The following is a 21,201-nucleotide window of genomic DNA, read 5'->3' on the forward strand; positions in this document are numbered from 1 at the left end:
TGAATATGTGAAAGGGAATGCCCTGAACTTTTCAGCCAATTGGTGAACTATTCATATTACCTAAGACAGCTTTATTCTGTGAGTAATTATTTTTAAATTATTTGCAAGAACTTCACACTCTGAAAACTGGGGTTGCAGTTTTTCTCTGATTATTGAAGCAATGTGTAGCACATCACACAATACAGTGCCTATAGATGAATGTATGCCTATATAATCAGAGACTCTCAAAATACCCAGATATTTCCAGTAACAAAAAAATGCTTATAAGTATGTAGAATTACAATATTAACATGCATTATCTTATTTGTACTTTATAACAATTCTATATAATTACTGGATGGTCATGAAAAAATGGAGCAGCGAGGTCACATAATGTATAGAGTGCCAGGCCTGGAGTCAGAATGACATCTTCCTGAGTTCAAATTTGGTCTCAGATACTTACTACCTATGTAACCCTAGGCAAGTTACTTAACCCTGTTTGCCTCTGATTTCTCATTCGAAAATAAGCTGGAGAAGAAAATGGCAAACCACTCCAGTATCTTTGCCAAGAAAACCCTAAATCAAGTCATAAAGAGTTGGACATAACTGAAAATGATGGGACAAAATAAACATGAAATAATAAATAATTAAAACATAGAATAAAATGTTGTCTGTAATACTTCTCACATACACTTATATGCACACATAGAATAGATGGGTAGGAGATCAAAGAAAAAGTAATGGAATATTCCAACATGAGAAAAGCTGGTAATTATTTATGTGTGAATAATATATGTATAGATATTTATGGGCACATGTGTATGATTTGTACATAGGCTGCATTGTACATTGATATCCATTATACACATGTGCATGTTACATGCATGCAGAACACTACATACATGCTATGTGTTGTGATGTGTGTGTGCATGTGTGTGTGTGTGTGTATGTGTATATACCTCACCTATGTGTCAAAAATCTTTCAGCTAGATAGACCATTGGCGCTATCTCAAAGATAATGCCACCTAATCTACATCTACCAATGCACATGTCACATAGCTCTATAACAATAGTTATAGGACTCTTTGAGCATTTGCTGAAAGGACCGTGAATTTAGGTCAAAAATGGACTTTAGATACTATAATCTACTTCTCTTCCACTATAATTGTAATAGTCACCATCACAGAAAAAAAAACTTAAAATAATAAAATTGTAATACTTTCCAGACCATTAATTATTGATGCACCTCGTGAGACTTATTTCCAAGTTTCTGACTCCCCTTCTCACCCTTTGCCTTGTTTCCATAAATGAAAACTAAAATTTTATTTTCTTTGGGGATCATGATTGCTGACAAGCAAAATCAAAATCATGTTTACCTGGAATCAAGGGTCCAAGAGAGACCTCTGGGTGATAGTGTTTGTCCTCAGCCTTGACCTCTCTAAAATTTTCCACTGATGTGGCTTTAGGATGAGGGATGCAATTAAATGCCCAACATTCTCACTTCTAACTCATAAACAAAGATTTTTGAAATGTTAGACATGAAAGATACCTTACTGATCATCTTAATGGAGGGTAAGGGCATGATAGATGCCTATTGACTAACATCTTTTTCCCCCCAGTAGAGTACCTATCCTATAGATTTTAGAAAACTTTAAATATTAAAAATCATCTTATTCATAAACATATGTGGTAGGATACAATATAATGTAGTATCTTAAAGGGAAGACACTTGAAATTCTGCTCAAAGCTCCCCATTTTTATATAGCCACTCCTGCATGATGCCTCTGTAGGTATTCGAACACATCATTTTGTTCTGAAAGCAGCGTGTAGCAGAAAGAGCACTGAACTGGTAGGCAACTTGGCTTGACCCTGCCTCTGCCACTCACTCAGGGTGTGACTTTGGGCAAGGCATCTCCTCTCTCCAGGCCTCAGTTTTTGTTGTTCATTTCTAATTGGTAAAATGAGAGGGTTGGCCTAGAGGATCTCTTCTAGCTCTAGAGGCTAGGAGGTAAGTTGTTGCATTATTTATTTGTTCATTTGGTAGTTGTTTGGAGTGGGTACAGTGAGTGTTCTTAGTTATTCCAGGCTGGACATCCAATGGCCACTCATGGATTGGATCCCAGTATACTTGGAAAGAAAACTTTTGACCTGTTCTGTTTTTTGGATCTGGTTTGGCTCCCCCCTCCTTAAGCAGTCTTGTGGTCCCTCTACCTAGGGGCTCAATATATTGGTGCCTAACTTAATGTAGGCATCCAATCTGCTTTAAGCTCCATTACAGCTCAGAGTTCCCAAGCTCAAGTTATCCACTGGTTTCAGCCTCCCCAGTAGCAAGAATTACAGGTGTGCACCATCACACCTGGAATGAATATAGTTTGTAGATATCTCATTTGAAGTACAAATTTGCTCTTATTCCAAGAAAAGTAGAGTAGAAAGACTAGTAAAGAAATGGTGAGGTTAAAGGGGGTAGGGAGAAGGAAATGGAAAGTGGATTAATGTGAGGGAAACCTTCTTTGAGATTTTTGAAGAAATGGTAGAGAGAATACTAAGTATGAGGTGGGGCAGGGAGGGGAAAGGAGGCTTGGTTACTGATTTCATTCACTATTCCATGAAACAAGAAAGATATAAGGTTTCAAAGCAGATAAAGATGGTAAGAAGTGTATTCTGGGCAGAGGTAATAAATTTTCAAATTACAAAGTTGGACAAGTCTATGATAACTCAGTGAAACCATGAATAGAGTCCACCATCATGATCTGCTGTCTCCTGGGGACAATTTTATTTCACTCCCACCTTAGAGAATAAGCCTTTTACTCTCCTTACACTTGGGAGGGAGCGTAAGCTATTCATTCTGGCAAGGGGCCTAAGGTCCTCCTTTGTTGGAAGGAAATCCCAAGTTTTATAAACAGTACAAGGTCACCCTGTGTCCCTGTCATGGACAGCATGCAGGCATGCTGCCCTAGTCCCTGGAAGGCTCATGAAACAGCCTAGGAAATGGACTCAAGCTTGAAGAAGCAAAACCAGTGGTGGAACAGTTTCAGGAACAAAAGCCTCAAAAGCCTGGGTTTCCAAAGGTTAGTTTCCACTATTATAACAGCCTTGCTCAAGCCAGGCCCCAGAGTCTGAATATGTTTTTGTGAAGAAGGAATGAGAAAAAAAAAATTCAAAGAAAAAAAAGATTTTCTAAACACACAGTACTTCACATTTCATAACAAACTATTCAATGCCTGCTTAAAACTGGATTAGTGAAGGAAGGTGGGGGGGGGATAAGAATAAGGCACACACACTCATGAACGCTCAACATTTGTACAGACAGCCCCTAATCTCAGCCTTTCTCTTCTTATTGGCCTCTCGAAACCTTCTTCCTTCAGGTTTGTTTTTCTCTCTCCCTGTCTCTGTCTCTCTGTCTCTCTCTCTGTCTCTCTTTCTTCCTTTCCCCCGTCCCCCGCCCTCTCTCTTCATCTAATTTGTGCGCTGGGATTTGGCCAGACTTACACAACTGAACCTCTCATTTGAAACTTGATCTTCCTTTCTTTGGGCCCCTGAATTTATACAGTTTATTACACAGAGTGATCAGAGGCCTTGAATCTAGGTCAGAACACATTGACTGGATTAATTTAGTTATAGAGATATTCTTCTACCTCCTCCACCCACCTCCCCAACACCCTGTCTTAATTGCCTCCCCCCACCTCTACCACCTCTACAAGTAAAGCAAGAAAGATCTGAAAACTCAGACAACACCATGCATACACTCATTCCGTTGACATGCTACCAACTAGCTCTCCAAATGGTTTTTGTTGCTGTTTGTTTGTTTGTTTAGTTGTTTATTTCTGAATTATCCAGTTCTTGTTGGAAAAAATATTGGTCATTACACTTACAGCATTCATCTCCTTATTGTTCTGATTGCTGCTGTGTCATTCACAGAGACGTTCCTTAGCCTTTCCAGTGTATTCCCTGCCTCTCCCTAGCCCAAATCCTATCTGCTCTGGCAAATAGTGCTTGTATGCCCCATGAACAGCTGTAGACCACCATGATGCTCAAGGATGCTATTTATATAGGAGTCAATGTCCCAGTGAGATAGTGAAACTAAGCAAGGCATTTCATTTTCAAGTTTGATCGAGGGAGAGGTACTAGTATCTCAGGGATGGTAGCCTAAACAACATAGATTCAAAAGTTTTCAAATCATCATGATACCTTCTAATGGCCAAATGTGAATGAGTATAAACTTTCTTTCCTTTTTTTCTTTCCTTTCTTGTAGGTGGGGAGAGTCACTTAACTCTTTTGAACCATAGATTGTTAAGAGTTGAAAAGGACCTTAGTATATAGAATATTAGAACTGGAAGTTACCTCATCAGGTCTTGAACCCAGTTTTTCTTAACTCAAACCAAGGGCAACTCTTTACCTAAGGCTGTATGCCCCTCCCACATATATACATATATACACACATATATTCATATACATCAACAAATATTGATATACATATGTGTGTATATATATATATATATGTATATATATATGTATATATATATATATATATATATATATATATATATATATATATATATATATATATATATCAATATTTGCTGATTGATGCATTGACTGGTTGGTTAAAGATCGCTACAAAGTTTGGAAATACCTTAAAAGAAAGGTGCTATGGACATGTAACGTCACATTAACTTTTTCCCCCTTTTTTGAAAATTTCTTTATATATTAGAATTTATTAGAGGTAGCATGGCATAGTGGCTATAGAGCTGGCCTTAGAAGACAAGAAGACTTGAGTTCAAGTCACAATTCTGAAACATACTGGTTATGACTCTGGGCAAGTAGCTGTACCTCTCAGTGCTGTGGCCAGTGCTTCTTAAACTGTGGGTAGCAACCCATATGAGGAAATCAAAAATTTGGCAACAGTAAAAGGTTTCTGAATGTGCAATGACCGAAAATTAATTCAAAATCAAACACCTACTCAATTGGAGGTGTTTCTGGCAGCGTTTGCCCATGTTGCATCGCACAACTTCACTGCAGTCTTGGTTCTGAACACAAAGCATGCACATTTTGCACTGCACGTGCCCTCATGCCACACAGTGCCAACAAATGTTGCCAAAACTGAAAAAGGGTGGAAAAAGTTTAAGAAGCCCTACTCTAGGCAACCCTCTGAGACTATTTGGCAGAGAAGGCACCAACCTGCCTTGCTAGAGGGAATTTCTTCTTCCAAGAGTTTCTTGTAATAGTGAAATGGCAGGTTTCATTTCTATTCCTTCATATAATACAGCTATTTCTGTATTTAAAAAAAAGCGTACTGGGAGCAAAACATTTTAGCAACTAGTGTTTAAGGAGGTCTTTTAAGTCTTCCTACATGATTGCAACATACTTTCTACAACATATGTTGGAAACAATGAATAAAAAAAATAAATAAAAACACTGGGGATTATCCATAGGCTCTTTTTTTTGTCCTCTGTGGTGGCAGTGGAAAAAAAAACAAACTTGTAGGCTCCTTGATACAATTCTCTTAGCCTCTACACTCAGGTGACAAAGAGAATGGGGCCAAGCATTCTCATGAGGCAATCAGTCACTGAGAGAGAACACATTTCACAACCTCAAGAGCCATGCCACATAGGACTGGTTTCTTTCCTCCAGTAAGTCATTCAACAGATATTCATATAGCCTCCACTGTATAGAGAGAGCTATGCTAGCCATAGCACAATCTTGGAATAAAGGCAAAAACTGTATTTTACCCACAAAACTTTGTATTTATCATTCCAGGCAATAGTTGTAGTCAGGCATTAGAGGGGAGCTTAGAACATAAACTGTTAGAACACTAGTGCTCATAGGGTTCTTCCAGAATACAAATCAAATACAGTATCAACCAGAGAGTGTTGGAATTTAAAGAAACCTTAGGAACCATAATAAAGAATGTTAAAAAATTAACCTAGGAAGAAGAAGAAGGAGAAGAAGAAGAAGAAGAAGAAGAAGAAGAAGAAGAAGAAGAAGAAGAAGAAGAAGAAGAAGAAGAAGAAGAAGAAGAAGAAGAATTCAAAAAATTAGAGCCAAAGCAGATGGAGTGAATTGCTAAGGGTCACAAAGTGAGTTAGATGCAAAGTTGGAACAAGAACCCAGGTCATCCTAATGAGGACTGTAATCAGAATCAAATGAGAAAATATTTGTTAAACTACTTTGGAGGTAGGAGAGTTGGAAGGGTAAAGTGCAAAACACACAGAAGCATTATCAAATGGTCACTTTGGATTAGACTAAAATTAATTAACAAGCATTATGTGCCTACTAGAAAGTAATGGGCAATTAGGTGGCACAATGATTACAGTGCTGGGTCTGGAGGCAGGAAGACTCATCATCTTGAGTTCAAATCTGCCCTCAGACACCTACTAGCTGTGTGAACCTGAGTAAGTCACTTAACCCTGTTTGCCTCAGTTTCTTCATCTGGAAAATGAGCTAGAGAATGAAATGACAAACCATTCCAGTATCTCTACCAAGAAAATCTCAAATGGGAATAGGACACAACTGAAAAACAACTGAACAATAGCAGAAAGTGATGCTTTAAAAAAATTAAATGAAACATCATAATTAAATAACTGATGCACAAAACCAAAGTAAAGATCTGTTCATATCTGAAATATTACTCTTTCTAGCAACTATCCCACAGATTATGAGGAGGCTTCTTTGGGGTCATACTTTGAGGACTCTTAGAATAGAGACAGTGCCGTTATTCTGTCCATCACTAAAAGGCAGAAGACTCTGGGGTGAAGCATCCTGAATGTTGAAATTTAGCATGAGTCATCCTCCATCACTTGCTTTTCTCATTTCCCAGAGGATGTATGTATTCACTTAGGATTAAATGATAAGCATCCCTACCTTGTGGCAATTACAAGTTTAGAGGGAGTACAAGAAGAAGAAATCAATGTAGTGACACCATCTCTTTCTAATTAAGCAGTTGGAATAGTGGGTTCATGTTCCTTCCCTTCAGTTTCCTGGTCTGACCTTCTGAGGTTACAAACCAGAGGGGGCAGAGAAACCATTTGTTAGGGGTGGGGAAGAAACTGAGATGGGAGTGGGGGGTAAAGCTGGAATTGAGAGTTTTACCTCTGCTCAGCTGGGCTGTAAGTCTCCCCTCTCTGACAGCTGCTGATGGTGATGGGGTCAAAGTTGTAGAAGGAACGCAGGGCCACCCCAGAGATGGCAACCAGTGGTGAGGTGAAACTCACAAGGACAGCTTGGCTGTGGTAGAAAGGGTGGCTGAGGTCATGGATCACCGGGATAATCAGGGGATTGCTCCTGCAGCTTAGAACATGGACACCTGTCAGGGGGGTGGAACAGAGAGATGGAGGGAAGAACACTCATTAGTCAATGCTTTTCACACACTCCCCAAAGGCCCTTTCCAAAGCCTTCAGACTCTTTTATGTCACTACACAAAAGCCCCATTTGTGCAGCTGATGGGGATTTCAAGTTTGATTGAAAGGTTTTTTTTGGGGGGGGTGGGGAGGTTGTTTTGGTCTGAGTTTTTTGTGCATTAAAAAACAACCCTCCCCCCAAAAAAACACCTTTCCAATTCCTTCCATTCTCACCCCGTAGTCCCATGGGTATTCTCTCTCCTCTCCTCTACTCACCTACATCTAGCTTCTCTTTATCCTATCCATACCCACCCATCAGCATTCACCATAGTAATTTCTTCTTCACCTCCTTCACTTTGCATTCATGCCCTCCGTAATACCATTCTTCAGATGGTTCAATTCTTCTTTATACTCATTCAAATAAGATAAAGGCTTTTCCCTGGCCTTGTTTACATGTCTCACTTTCCCCTTCCCTCTCAACCTGGCCCTGTGACCTAAACTGCCATTGTGTTTGCCACAGCAAACCCTGCTTACAAGAGTGGAATGGGGAAGTGTGGAGGGAGGACATGTGAGCATGCAGCCCTATTTGAGGACTCAATGAGGAAAGACTGAATTCATCAACCAAACAAGACACTCAACAATTATAACAGAGATTGCATTCACAGGTTTAGCTGCATCAAAGACATCTAATGTTCTAGACATCTTTGCCCAGAACCAAAGACAACAAAAACACCAAATTGTTTTAATATGTTTCCCCACACCAAGATAGAGAGCCTCTATGAATTGATAGGCACATGGTAGTTTTCTTTCTCTTCTCTATTTATTATTTTCTTTCTTACCATTTAGGGGGCAAAATTCCTCTTATTTGGCTTCTACCTGACCCTGAAACGACCTCCTTGTCTGCCTCCCTCCCACAGGCCTTTTGAAATGAGCTCTCTGTGGAATGATGCCGGGTTCTCGCTTTGAAGCAGGGGCTGCCAGAGCAGCATCCGCCTGGAATTCCAAACACTTTGGAATTGCAAGGCTGAAAGTCATCCATTTCCCCAATCCCCTGATTACTGCTAGCTTGCCAGAAGGGCTAGGGGCTGAGGAGGGGTTGGGGGTGGGGGTGGGGAGCAGTGTAGGGCCAACAGGGTGGTGATATCAATTCACCTCCCGCTCGGCAGATACTCAAGGGGCCTTGCAGTCAACACTAGGCCTAATTGGGCCCCTTGGTAGTGAAGTACAGATTCTCAGGAACCCTAGTGAGTCTTCCCAAAGGCAGCCAACTAGGGACAATCACAGACATGATTTGTGTGTCTCAGTCTGTGTGTACTCTTCTCTTCTTATTGCTGTCTCTAAGATGGTTATGGTCAGTCATTCCTATTAACTGAGCACCCAATGCATAAAGAGCCCTAAGGTAGTTTTGTGGGGAGAGACAAGGGCAAAATTGTGGTCCCTGAGGAGTTTACCAAGATTTGATGATATGAAGGAAAATCATGGACTGAGAGTCAGAAGAACTGAGCTCCAGTTTTGATTCAGCCATGAAACTAGCTATCAACATCAAGCAAGACATTTCTCCTCTCTGGGTTTCAGCTTCCTCTTTTATAAAATGGGAGGTGGACTAGATAATCTCTAAGATTCCTTCTAGTTCTAATGTTAATTAATATGAATTTAACATGCATATATATATATATATATATATATATATATATATACACAATAGGTAAAAGTGAATTCTACAAAAGAAAACTAAGTATTTATACAGTTGTATACACATACACACACATACATATGCACCTGTATCTATACACTCATACATGTATGTATGTATCTACACATATGTTTATGTGTATATCATACCCAGATCATGAATTTGTTCTTTCGTGTCAAATAGCTGAACACTGATTGTCTCCTGTTTCTGGTCCAAATAATTTGTCCCATCAGTCACCAGATGGACAATAACTGCTGTGGCTACCATTGGCTGGGAAAAGTAAGCCTGTGAGAAAAGAACAAATTATATTAAGGTCGTTTGCTCAGATTTTAAGGGGTGGGATTCGGTGGGGAGGGAGAAACAGAAAGCAAAGAACGGCTGAACAGGACTAGAAATGCTCTTGTTCAAGGCCAAATTCAAAGAAGCTTCACATTCACAAGGGTACAATATTTCCTCCTACATGGATTCCCTTAATGGGGAAATCAATGTATAAAAATATGGAGTCAGTGACCCAGTACAAGAGTGTTGGGAGTTTTAAAGGATTTTCATCCTAATCTCTTACCCTGAGCCAGAAAGTAGTCTGAGACATATATGAATATTGGTAGTTGATTGTGCAAGGATACCACGCGTGTTGAGACACCTCTTCACTCAAGTCCACCACTTTGGTTCGACATATCTGGAAAAAGAAAGATGCTTTGAAATCAATCACAAGTATACTTCTATATGCCCCATAGATCACAAGAGGAAAAATGTGTGCATATGCATGGGCATGTATACACACATGAATGAACTGTGTGCACACACAAATACTCAACTTAACCTCAGTTGTTGGTATCAGTACTTCTTCCAACTCAGCTGAACACCCAGAGGTACCAGAGTGAGACGTAGGGATTTTTTTTTTTGCTTCTTTGGATGGTCAGTAGTCAAAGGATTAATTTTGAGACTGGTTAGGGTTTTTGGAAAATGCTAAATTTCTTTCTGAATAGGTTAAATGATTTCTTATCATTATCTAAGGCAAGTCCCCCACAAAAAAATAGTAAAACTTTAAATAACAATGAAAAAATATAGTAGAAACACATTTTCCTATAGAAAAATCCAAGAACAGGTATGAATGGACATATAATTATTTTTTTACAATATATGTATATACCCTATATGTATATGTATACTTTGCAAATATATGCATTCCCTGTAAACACATATACTAGTGTACACACACACACACACACACACACACACACACACACACACACACATATTTCAACACATCAAAAATATGTTGGTTTCGGTCTTTACTGACACAGATCCCAAACCCTACATGCCTTAGCAAGTGATCTTAACATGGGTTTCCATGGCTAGAAGATTCATCACCCTATAACACATAACATCTGATGATGAAGTTCTGCAAGCTCAGATAGGCTCGTTCTCAGATGATGTCATACTTCTAGCCTTTCTACCTTAGTGGAAGTGGTGGTGGTGGTAGTAATGGTGGTGGCAGTGGTGGTAGTAGTAGTAGTAACAGTGGTGGTGGTAGTAGTAGTAATAATAGAGAGGTATATGACTAAAAGTTTATCCATTAGGTGACAGATATTTTTGTCCATAGTAATTCATGACAATGATTATCTAAGGCATATTGGAGTTCTTTAATCAGTAGAGTGAGTATCCACATGAAAGAAATTATATATCATTGAAGTAGTGAATTATGTGGGTTTTTTTGTTTGTTTTGGGTTTTTTTTTTCTAGGCAATGGGGTTGTGACTTGCCCAGGGTCACACAGCTAGTAAGTGTTATGTCTCTAAGGCCAGATTTGAACTCAGGTCTTCCTGATTCCAAGGCCTGTGCTCTATCCACTGTGCCACCTAGCTGCCCCTGAATTATGTATTATGTAGACATATATATGCCTACATACATATATTTATACATGTATAGACTTTCAATAACTGATATTAAAATCCTTAAAGATCATCAGATCTTCAATATTTGTCAAAAGTACTTTTGTTTTTGACAGCCCATTCCTTATAATCAATCAACCAATAAGCATTTAATTAATAGCTAACAAGTATTTTATTAATGATGAAACTCCATAAAATCTCAGGTATGCCAGATACTGTGATAGGTCCTCAGAAACCAAAGACAAAAAAGAAATGGTACTTGCCCTCTAGGAACTGACACAAGCCTTTAACTTGCCAAAGTTCACTTGCAGATTTAAATTTATACAGTTTCATATTATTTATTCAGAATAATGGTCACTCATGTCTCCAGCCACAGAAAACACGTGTTACAATTTCCCATGAGGTTAACTGCTATACAAAGTCAATCATATTTGCATAAGTTCATGCTCTGATCACTCATCCTTTCTCTGCTTCCATAAGCCAAGCAAAAATGTCAGCTTTTACCCTGAACTTTCTTCATTTGCATTGTTTGAATACTAACAAAACATTTGTAAATAAAGCAACATAATAAGCTATAAAATTTGGGGATAAAACAACTGTTTGACATTAGTGATATGTCACACCATAGCACTAATGATTGCACAAGTAATAAAAAGGTAAAGATTTAAAATGATAGTTATGTCTAACAGTTAGCAGTATAAGTGGACCTTAAAGTATTACTACAAAACCAAAAATGTAAAAGTACAAAGGCAGTGAGATTGTTCAGTGGGTAGAATGCCAGGCCTAGAGTCTGTTAAGACCTAACTTCAAATCTGACCTCAGACACATAGTAATGGTGCGGCCCTGGGCAAGTCATTTAACCCTCTTTGCCTCTGTTTCTTCATCTGTCAAATGAACTGGAAAAGGAAATGGCAAATCACTCCAGTATCTCCAGCAAGAAAACCCCAAAAGGGGTCATGAAGAGTCAGATATGACTGAAATGACTGAACAACAACAATAAAGCTGAAATACAAAGGATTCATTAAGTCATTTCAAAGATATAAAGCCATTTGATGGTGGTATAGATTTAGAATACTGTAAACAACACTGAAGAGTCAGAAGACCTAGATTCATATCCTGACTTTGTCACTTATTAATTATGTGATATTAAGCAAAGCATATAACCCTTCTAGGCCTGTTTCCTCGTATCAAAAAAAGATGGGACTTGGAATCATTGATCTCTAAATTTCTCTTTAGCACCACTATTATGTGATTTAGTGATACATGATAAATATGAGGCAGAGGTTATCTAGATAGGCATTTACCTGAAAGATGAGAAAAATACAGGAAATACAAAGGTGTACACACACACATACACATACACACACACATCATTGGTAGTTTCTAATGTATCTTTCTCAGAGAGCTGCTGAAACTGCTAGAAAGAAAAGAAATGAAGGGGAAGGAAAGGAACAAACATTTATTAAATATCTACAATGTGCCAGGCACAGTGCTAAGCACTTGGAAAATATCTCTTACAATGCTCACAACAACTCTGAGAGTTGTGTTATTATTATACCTGTTTTAGAGTTGAGGAAACTGAGTCAGACAGATGGTAATGATTTGCTTACTTTAGTACATTCTAATAGTAAAGTTTTCATTACAGATTAAATGCTAATTAGTTACTGAAGTGTGTACAGTATACATTTTACTGAAGTATCCTTCATGTATATACTGCTGTATGCGGATTCCCATGTGCAGTGAATGTTTTACACGGTAAATTCCTTTATTCAACACAATAATTATATGCTTACTATGAGCAGGGCATAATGCTGGAAATGACTAACAATTGAGCACATGAGGTGAGTCAATCAGTTTATTTTCTGGCCTCATTCGTAATGTCTAAGTTATTTTAGTAAGGCAGGCAATACATGTTTATGAAGTGCTTACTATGAGCCAGGCATTGTACTAAGCACAAGGAAAACAAATAGAAGCAGAAAGACAGTCCCTGCTCTCAAGAAGCATACATTCTAATGGGGGAGGACACCACATAAAAGTGAGTCGAAAGGGAGAGTGGGTTGGGGGTATAAGGTGCCTGGTCCAGAGACATGGTAGAAAAAGTCCTGTGGAGATGAAACAGCAATGCTTCCAGGAGAACAATGAAAACATCTTTGGCTTGGACCTCCTCCTTAAATTGGAGGTTCTGAGTTGAACCAGTAACACAAAGCGAGGCATCAGAGGTGGACAGTACTTCCAATCTGAGAAGTAGTCCAGGGGTGGAGTGAACCTCCAGGGTAAAGAGGTTTCTATGAATCCATAGAAAAAGTCTTGTGAAGATAATACAGCTCTACAGCTGGAGAGGGATGTCAGTGGTTTTTTTTTCCTCCATGGGGGGTGGGGGGGAGAATACACACACACACACACACACACACACACACACACACATACACACATATACATACATACACACATGTATATCCATATATATGGATATACATGTATACATATACACACACACAGATATCCCAACTTCCATCCATAATAGGCTAATTTGGGAAGTCAGGGCAATCCACAGTCATGTGTTTCCATATTAGCTCAGCAAGGATGGCAAGACAGCTGAGCTCTGAAGGGGAAAAAGCAGCCATTGAAGTCCTTAACTCTAAGGAGGGCACCAGTAACTCTCCCATGCTGGGCTACCAATAGCCAGCATAAAAGCAGGGAGAAGACAGACTTTTACTCCCTATGTTAGAGACCAGTGCATAAACTTATATAGTGTTAGAGGAAGGAGAGGAGATAGGTAAGACTTGGCAGAAAAGCAGGGAAACTGAGAGGAAAGTCTGTGTATTATTCCTGGGTGCCTTTTACTATGTGTCTGTGTGTTTTCTCTCTGCTGTTTGCATTGCCTAGGAGAGCCTGCTTGGCCATGTTGCTGAGCTGCCCAAGGCACAGAAAACACGAAAGGCCTCTTGGCAATGATTTGCGTAACAAGGTCAGAGACGACTCCATCCTTGACAGCACTTCCAAGTCTTTCCCCCTTCCCCAGAGCCTGTCTATGTCAGAGGCAGGGAGACCCTGATGTACAGCTTAGAATTTAAAAAAAATAATGTTTCCTCTTTTAAACCTTGAATAAAAAGAGACATTTTAAACAATGCCAGGGCACTGCAAAGACAAACCCAGAGACATTCTTCAAAGGATCCCCTGGAGAAAATGGAACGCAGTGTGTTGCCAGTCTGCAGGTAAAACTGTACCAAAGAAAAAGGCTTGAGGGACCAGCCATCTGATTGGCTAGAAGTGAGGTAATGGTTTCAGTCATTCAGCTCTCTAAAGGCCTTGTGCAAAGGAATCTATGGGTAAAACATAACCAGCTTTAATGGGCTGGAAGACGTTTTTGAATTTATTTATTTTTCTAAAAAACAACCGAGCCCAAGCTTCCCTGAGACTTGCCAGTGGGTAGTGTTACATTTTACAACAGTGTAAGACTTTACATAAACTATCTTTGGCATTTGAAATACAGTCCAGCAATTCGACATGTATCATTTCAGAATTCTTCCTCCTCATGTTTTAAGCTGCCTTAGTCTTCAGTAGAGCGTGGTTGAGGACACCACTGTAGTCAGAGGGAATTATCTGTCCACATCTAACATCTTCATGGTCACAGAACTCTCTGACATGAACAAAGGCCTCTTATTGCTTTAATACGGTTAGCCCTTATCTCCCTCAGTCTATCAGCACAGGACGCAGCTTTAGAGAAGCATGCCGCCAATATTTTCTCTTTTGTTGTTTTGTTTAGTTTTGTTTTTGTTTTCAGCCTGGCTGGGATTATAATCAGAGACCGTCAACCCAGATCAAAGAGTAGGAACTGTTGACTCTTTGCCCAAAGTCCTGTGCAATTTCAAACACATCTCTGGTGTGAGAATTCCATATGGATGTCCCTTCAGTGAGGTGAATGGACATAGTACCTTATTTCCAAATACATTTACATGCAGCTCTTTACATCTCCCATTTGGGAATGGTGGAATAAACCCACATATGAAATTAAATTGTAATTAAGCCACCTGAGCAGCACTTTTGAGAGGAAAGTTTTATGATGTTCAACTTTTCATCTAGTTGCATATCAATTAGGGATAGGAAGGAATAAGCACTTATATATTGTTTACCATATGCCAGACACTGTATTAAGCACTTTTACAAATATTACCTAATTTGATCTTTATAACAACCCTGGGAGGTAGGTGTTATTATTAGTTCCATTTTATAGTTGAAGAAACTGAGGCAAATAGAAGTTAAGTGACTTGACCAAGATCATACGGCTATGAATGTGTGAGAATGGATTTGAACTCAGGTCTTCCTCACTCCAGGCCTAGCACTTTACCCACTTTTCCATTGCTGCCTCTATTAGGAATTAGGAACTAGCACCTGATTTTAGTTTCTCATCTATGGCTCTGAGAATTAAAGAAAGATAGAAACTTAAGGCTGGGAGTGATGTCGGAGGCCATCTAATTCAATGTCTTATCCAATGCAAGAATGTTTCTAATATTTTCAAGACTTTACTTGAATACCTCCCGTCATTCAAAGCAACCCTGTACCATTGGAGGCCAGCTACATTTGGTACAAATTGTTCCTTGCATTGAATTGAGATCTAGATTCCTTCAAAGCTCAGCTCAAGCATGACTTCCTACATTAGATATTTCTTGATCCTGTAGCAACTAGTGTCTTCGCCTCCCATGAATTATCTTCTATTTACTTTATATAAAGTCATCTGTACATTGTTGTCCCCTGATAAAATGTAAGCTCCCTTTGGGGAGAGACTCTCTCTTTCTTCCTTCCTTCTTTCCTTCCTTCCTTCCTTCCTTCCTTCCTTCCTTCCTTCCTTCCTTCCTTCCTTCCTTCCTTCCTTCCTTCCTTCCTTTCTCTCTCTCTCTCTCTCTTTCTCTCTCTCTCTCTCTCTCTCTCTCTCTCTCTCTCTCTCTCTCTCTCTCTCTCTCTCTTTCTTTCTTTCTTTCTTTCTTTCTCTTTCACCTTTGCATGGCCAGCAACTAGCACAGTGGCTAGCAAATAGTAGGCACTTAGTAAATGCTTATAGATGGATTGAAATTCTTCCCTGTTGATTTCTCCTCATTGATCTTCATTCTGCCCTTTGGAGTCACTTAAAATGAGTTTATTCCCTCTCTCAAAAGACAGACCTTTAAAAAAGAAAGCAAATCTCCCCTACTTCCTACCCCCTCTCCCCCTTCCACTAGTCTTCTTTTCTCAAACCTGAGATTCCCTGGTTACTCTGACCAACCCTAACCTAATTTTCATCATCTTGGCCATTTGTTTTTCATTCTCTCTTCCATTTTCTGCTGGACCACCTAGATAGTCCAAATTGGAATTTCAAGGAATAGAAATAGAACTTGATACTCTATTACTACTAGGTTTACAGTTAGCATCCAAGCTACCTGCCTGGGGTTGGGAGGCAGGAAGGAGAGAGAGAGAGAAAGAGAGAGAGAGAGAGAGAGAGAGAGAGAGAGAGAGAGAGAGAGAGAGAGAGAGAGAGAGAGAGAGAGAGAGAGAGAGTGAGAGAGAGAGAACAAATGTACTAATCCATTTCATTACTGACCAAATATTCTCAATATTTGGTCCATTGCTGAGATATGAAGCAGCACACTGATAGTTCTAGGACCTGGCTGTGCCTAGAACCAAAGGCTGATTCTGAGTGGCATGTGACAATAAGAACTAGTACTATTTTCTCTGTTGGGGGACAAAAAGTTAGTCTTTTCCAAATGCAGCAATTTGGGAGAAGCTGACCCCAGGCACCTTTGAATATACTAATCATGAGTAAGCCAGATAAGAATGAACACAGAGGTTGGTAAAAATTCCTTTGGTGTCAGGGGCTGTACTTATGAACTTATCAGTCATTCTAGTTATTTGTCTACATGTCTCCCCCTCCTTCCTCAGTGGGAAGGGGTCTGGTTAACCAGCCTGCATTGTTACCCAATAAACAAGCTCTCTCTCTCTCTCTCTCTCTCTCTCTCTCTCTCTCTCTCTCTCTCTCTCTCTCTCTCTCTCTCTCTCTCTCTCTTTCTCTCTCTGCCTCTTTCTCTGTCTCTCTCTCAACCTATGGTTTAATTAATGTAAGGGACTTCCAACATGGAAGCGTCCTCTACCTATGCCAATCTATCACTGTAGTCTTAGAAAGTTGCTGGGAGTAGTGAGAGGTACTTGACTGTGGTTATACAGCTTGTAAAAGTGGTCAGAGGTGGTACCCAACCCTTCTGTACTCTAAGGCTACCCTTCTATCATCTATACCAAACTGTCTTTGAAGACTACTCTTAATTCCTTCTTCATCTTCTGGTCACAGTGCACGTGCTAAATGATTTTTACCACTGGGCTCACACACCAGTGAGCATGCTGGAGTTGATTAGGCTCAGTCTTTCCTTTTCCCTTCTGAGGTAGTTGCATGACTTCCTGTTTAGCTCCCAATTCCCCTGACTCCTGTTTGGATTAGGGCAATAATCTGCCTAGGCCTTTTCACTGTTTCCCCACTATGTCTTTATCCAGCAAGGCTTGTTTAATAAAATGGTCCTCATTGAATTACCAGCTCAAAAGTTTTTCAATCTTAGGCAAATATCAGCACCAGAGTCAGTATAGGGCAGTGAGGAGAGCTCTGGGGCTACTATTAGGTAACAGAGGCTTAAGTCTTGGCTTTGTCTCTTCCTAGAGTCTCTCTGGGCCTCAGCTTCCTTATTTACAAGGGAGGCATATGGATACCTGCCCTATCTGTCTCCTAAGCTTATGGTGAAATTTATGTGTTGGCACATTTGCATAGTCGCTGTGAAGAAAGCACTCTGTAAAACTCAAAACACTAAATAAATATTTGTTATGATCAGCCAGCAAGAAAGATTGTTCCACATATATATACAGTAGTATTATCATTGTTGTCATTTCTCTTACTGGTTTTTGTTGGGAGCTAGCTGACAAGAAACTATTTAAGTGAGGACCAAAGGAGAAAAAAAAACATTAAATTTGAAGACAAAGGATCTGGGTTTGAATCTAAACTTTATCTTCATGTGACTCTGGGCAAGTCATTTAGCCTTCTGTCTACTTCAGTCTCCTTATTTGTAAAACAAAGTGTTTGGACTAGATGCGTTCCTAAAGTCCCTCTAGTTCAAGCTCTAGGATTCCATAATCAGTTTCAGAGTAGGTTCTTCTGAGTCTGTTTTGTTTGTATATATAGTATGATGGGGAAAGCAGCAGATTAGATTCCCACTCCCAACTGTAGTACTGACCAGTAAGTCACTTCTGTAGGCAAAAGCCAGTCCATGTACTTATATCATGCTTTCCTCATCTCTAAAAGGAATGGTTTGGCCTCAATAATCTCTAAAGTCATTTTCAGCTCTCAAATTCTATGATTCAATAAACCAATGTCAAAGCCACCATTAGGGCTACTGAAGAGAGCTGTCTATATTGTACTGGCTTCAAAAATTAAATACTCAAGAAAAAAAAGTGGGGGAAAGGGGATGGTTATGGTCCCATTTGCCTCCTGGTCAGCTTAGCAACTTCTGGATCGAATTTTCTCAGTTTTACAAGGTCGGAGGTTGGTTTTGCAGCTGCCCATCCTTGCCAAGACAACCCAGAGAACAAGAAAAGCAACCCAGGCTCATCATCCCACTAATAAAAGGTGTGTGTGTGTGTGTGTGTGTGTGTGTGTGTGTATCTGTCTGTCTAATTGGGGATTTTAAGGGAGTTCAGGATGGTCTGAATCTCTCTGAGCTAAAAGATCCTTCTTCAGAGCAAATTTTGGTGAAAAGTCTTGTTTGTCTTCAGTCCATTAACCAGATAGGACAAGGTGAACATGAGTGGCCTCTTCTGATATAGGGGGAGCATAAGTCCACTGGATAAGTGACCAGTTACAGCAGCCAGCACCAAATCCTGTCCTCAAAGGCTGCTTTCAATTAGAGGAGTTAACGATGTCTTGCTTTCAAAGGGTTTTTTTAATCCAGTTTATCTTCCACCCACACACGTTGTACACAAAAGCAGAGAGACAGAAAGAACAAGAGGAGAAAGAGCTGTGGTATTTTCCCACACGAGGGAATGCCATGCGGTTTCTATTGAGTTCCCCTTTGACAGATTTATGCCGTCTTTTGTCAATCACAGGAGGGGGGAAGTGCTCACCAAACCTCTAGCCCATCCTCTCCAATTTCCTCTTTCTACCCAAAGGGACCTGGGAATGTGCCACAGAGAAAGAAAGGAAAAAAAAAAGACAGAAAGGAGGGAAACACACACTCACATACCTACACATATACACACCAATCAGGGTTTCCCAATGTGTCTCCTTAGGCCAAATGTTAGCCTCAGTTACGCAGGCGCAACTCCAATTGACTTCACTGGGAATTGAGCAGGCGTAAATGGGGACAGGAATTGGCCCCTTTCACTTATCCCCAGTGGACCTTCAAACACCAGGCAATTCCTGATGTATACTGGACTTAGAAAATGCTCTATTTGGGGTGGAGTGTAGAAAATAAAAAGATAAGGAAGAGAGGAAAGCTGGCCCTTGCCTCCTCCTCCTTCCCCCCCCCCCCGCCCCACTCCCACCCAAGCACAGTTTAGGAACCGCTGATTTACTAAATCAGAAGGCTCAAGTAGCCATGTGAAAGTCCTAAAAGGAGTGAATAATCTAGTAGAAATCATGCTGGATTGGGTAGAAGAGACCTGGATTTTAGTCTAACTCAATGTATGCATAACTCACAGAACTCAAGAGTTAGAAGAGACCTCACAAGTCAATACCTGGTTCCAACTCAAGCCAAAACAGCTACCCCACCACTCCATCAATCAATCAGTTGGCACAGGAAATTCAAAAAGAAAAGTGAGACAATCTTTGCCCTCAAGGAATTGATATTCTATTGAGGGGGGCAGCTAGGTGATCCAGTGGATAGAGCACTAGGCCTGGAGTCAATAAAAAGTACCTACTATGTGCCAGACATTATATTACATGCTAGGGATTAAAAAGAAAAAGAGAGACCTTCAAGAGGCTTTTTCTGATTCCTCAATTATTACTACTACTCCCTCAACTACTTTGCATTTATTTATAGTTACTTAACTATGGAGTGGCCAGCACAGTGGATAAAGTGAGACTGTTTAAATTCAGGAAAATCTGGATTGAGGCACTGCCTCTCACATACACTGACTTAACATCATAGTCTTCTAAGCAAATCAATAAGCTAACAGTTTTCAAACTCTTTGATCTCGTGACACCCTTTGCATTCTTTAAATTATTAAGGGAAGTATCCATCCCCCAAGAGCTTTTGTTTATGTGGATTACATCTATCAATATTTATTATATTAGAAATTAAAACATCTTATTATTATGAAAATAATTTTGACCCTGGGGATACTGGACTATACTGGCTGGAACCATGGCTCTAAACTTTGAGTAGCTTTAAGACCTGCATTACTGGAGGGAATATCTTCACCTAGAAGTGAACTCAACTAATGAAATCATGTATCTAATTCCTACTTATCTCAGAACCTATTGAATCTCTCTCCTCCCTCAATTTGTCCAGTCATGTCTGACTCTTTGTGACCCCATTTGGGGTTCTCTTGGCAAAGACACTGGAGTGGTTTGCCATTTTCTTTTCCAGCTCATTTTATAGATGATGAAGCTAAGGCAAATGGGGTTAAGTGACTTGCCCAGGGTCAGCCAGCTAGTAAGTGTCTGAGGCCATATTTGAAATCAGGAAAATGAGTCTTCCTGACTCCAGGTGCGGCACTCTATCTGCTGCACCACCAGTAGGTACTTAATAAATGTTTACTACTTATTGATTGAAAGAGGTGGCTTGAGCTTTTCCTTGAACAGGACTAGGGGGTCCAAAAGGCAGAGCTGAAGAGGGTGAGCAGCCAAGACCTGGAGACAGCCTGTATAAAGTCACTGAGACCAGACATTCCTAACAACTACTCACCAAGTTTCTGTTTGTAGATCTTTTTTTTGGGGGGGGGAACTAGGCAATGGGGTTAAGTGACTTGCCCAGGGTCACACAGCTAGTAAGTGTTATGTATCTGAGGTCACATTTGAACTCAGGTCCTCCTGAATCCAGGGCTGGTGCTCTATCTACTGCACCACCTAGTTGCCCCTGAAGATACATCTTAAAGGAAAACCTGTTAGCTCCTGAGAGACCAGCTCCACTTTCGCAAGACACAGCACTCCCTCCCTCCCCCACCTACTCTGTCATCCTTCAGTGCTGGTCTCCTGGCAGTTACTCAAACAACATACTCCATCTCTCAACTCTGGGCATTTTCACTCACTGCCCCCATGCCTGGAATGCACTCTCTCCTTATCTCTACCTCTT

General features: G+C 40.1%; 1 protein-coding gene across 1 annotated transcript in view; it reads right to left on the bottom strand.

The window, feature by feature from the left end:
- Positions 1-21,201, bottom strand: part of PAPPA (pappalysin 1) — a 283,134-nt gene that overhangs the window by 74,338 nt on the left and 187,595 nt on the right. The window contains exons 11-13 of the mRNA XM_020990609.2: positions 9,572-9,685; positions 9,159-9,294; positions 7,069-7,282 (exon numbers count right to left, since the gene is read on the bottom strand). Coding sequence (XP_020846268.1) covers positions 7,069-7,282; positions 9,159-9,294; positions 9,572-9,685 — 464 coding nt within the window. The remainder of the gene's footprint in view (positions 1-7,068; positions 7,283-9,158; positions 9,295-9,571; positions 9,686-21,201) is intronic.

The sequence above is a fragment of the Phascolarctos cinereus genome, unplaced genomic scaffold (assembly GCF_003287225.1).
Source record: "Phascolarctos cinereus isolate Bilbo 61053 unplaced genomic scaffold, phaCin_HiC Scaffold_2;HRSCAF=192, whole genome shotgun sequence".
NCBI lineage: Eukaryota > Metazoa > Chordata > Mammalia > Diprotodontia > Phascolarctidae > Phascolarctos > Phascolarctos cinereus.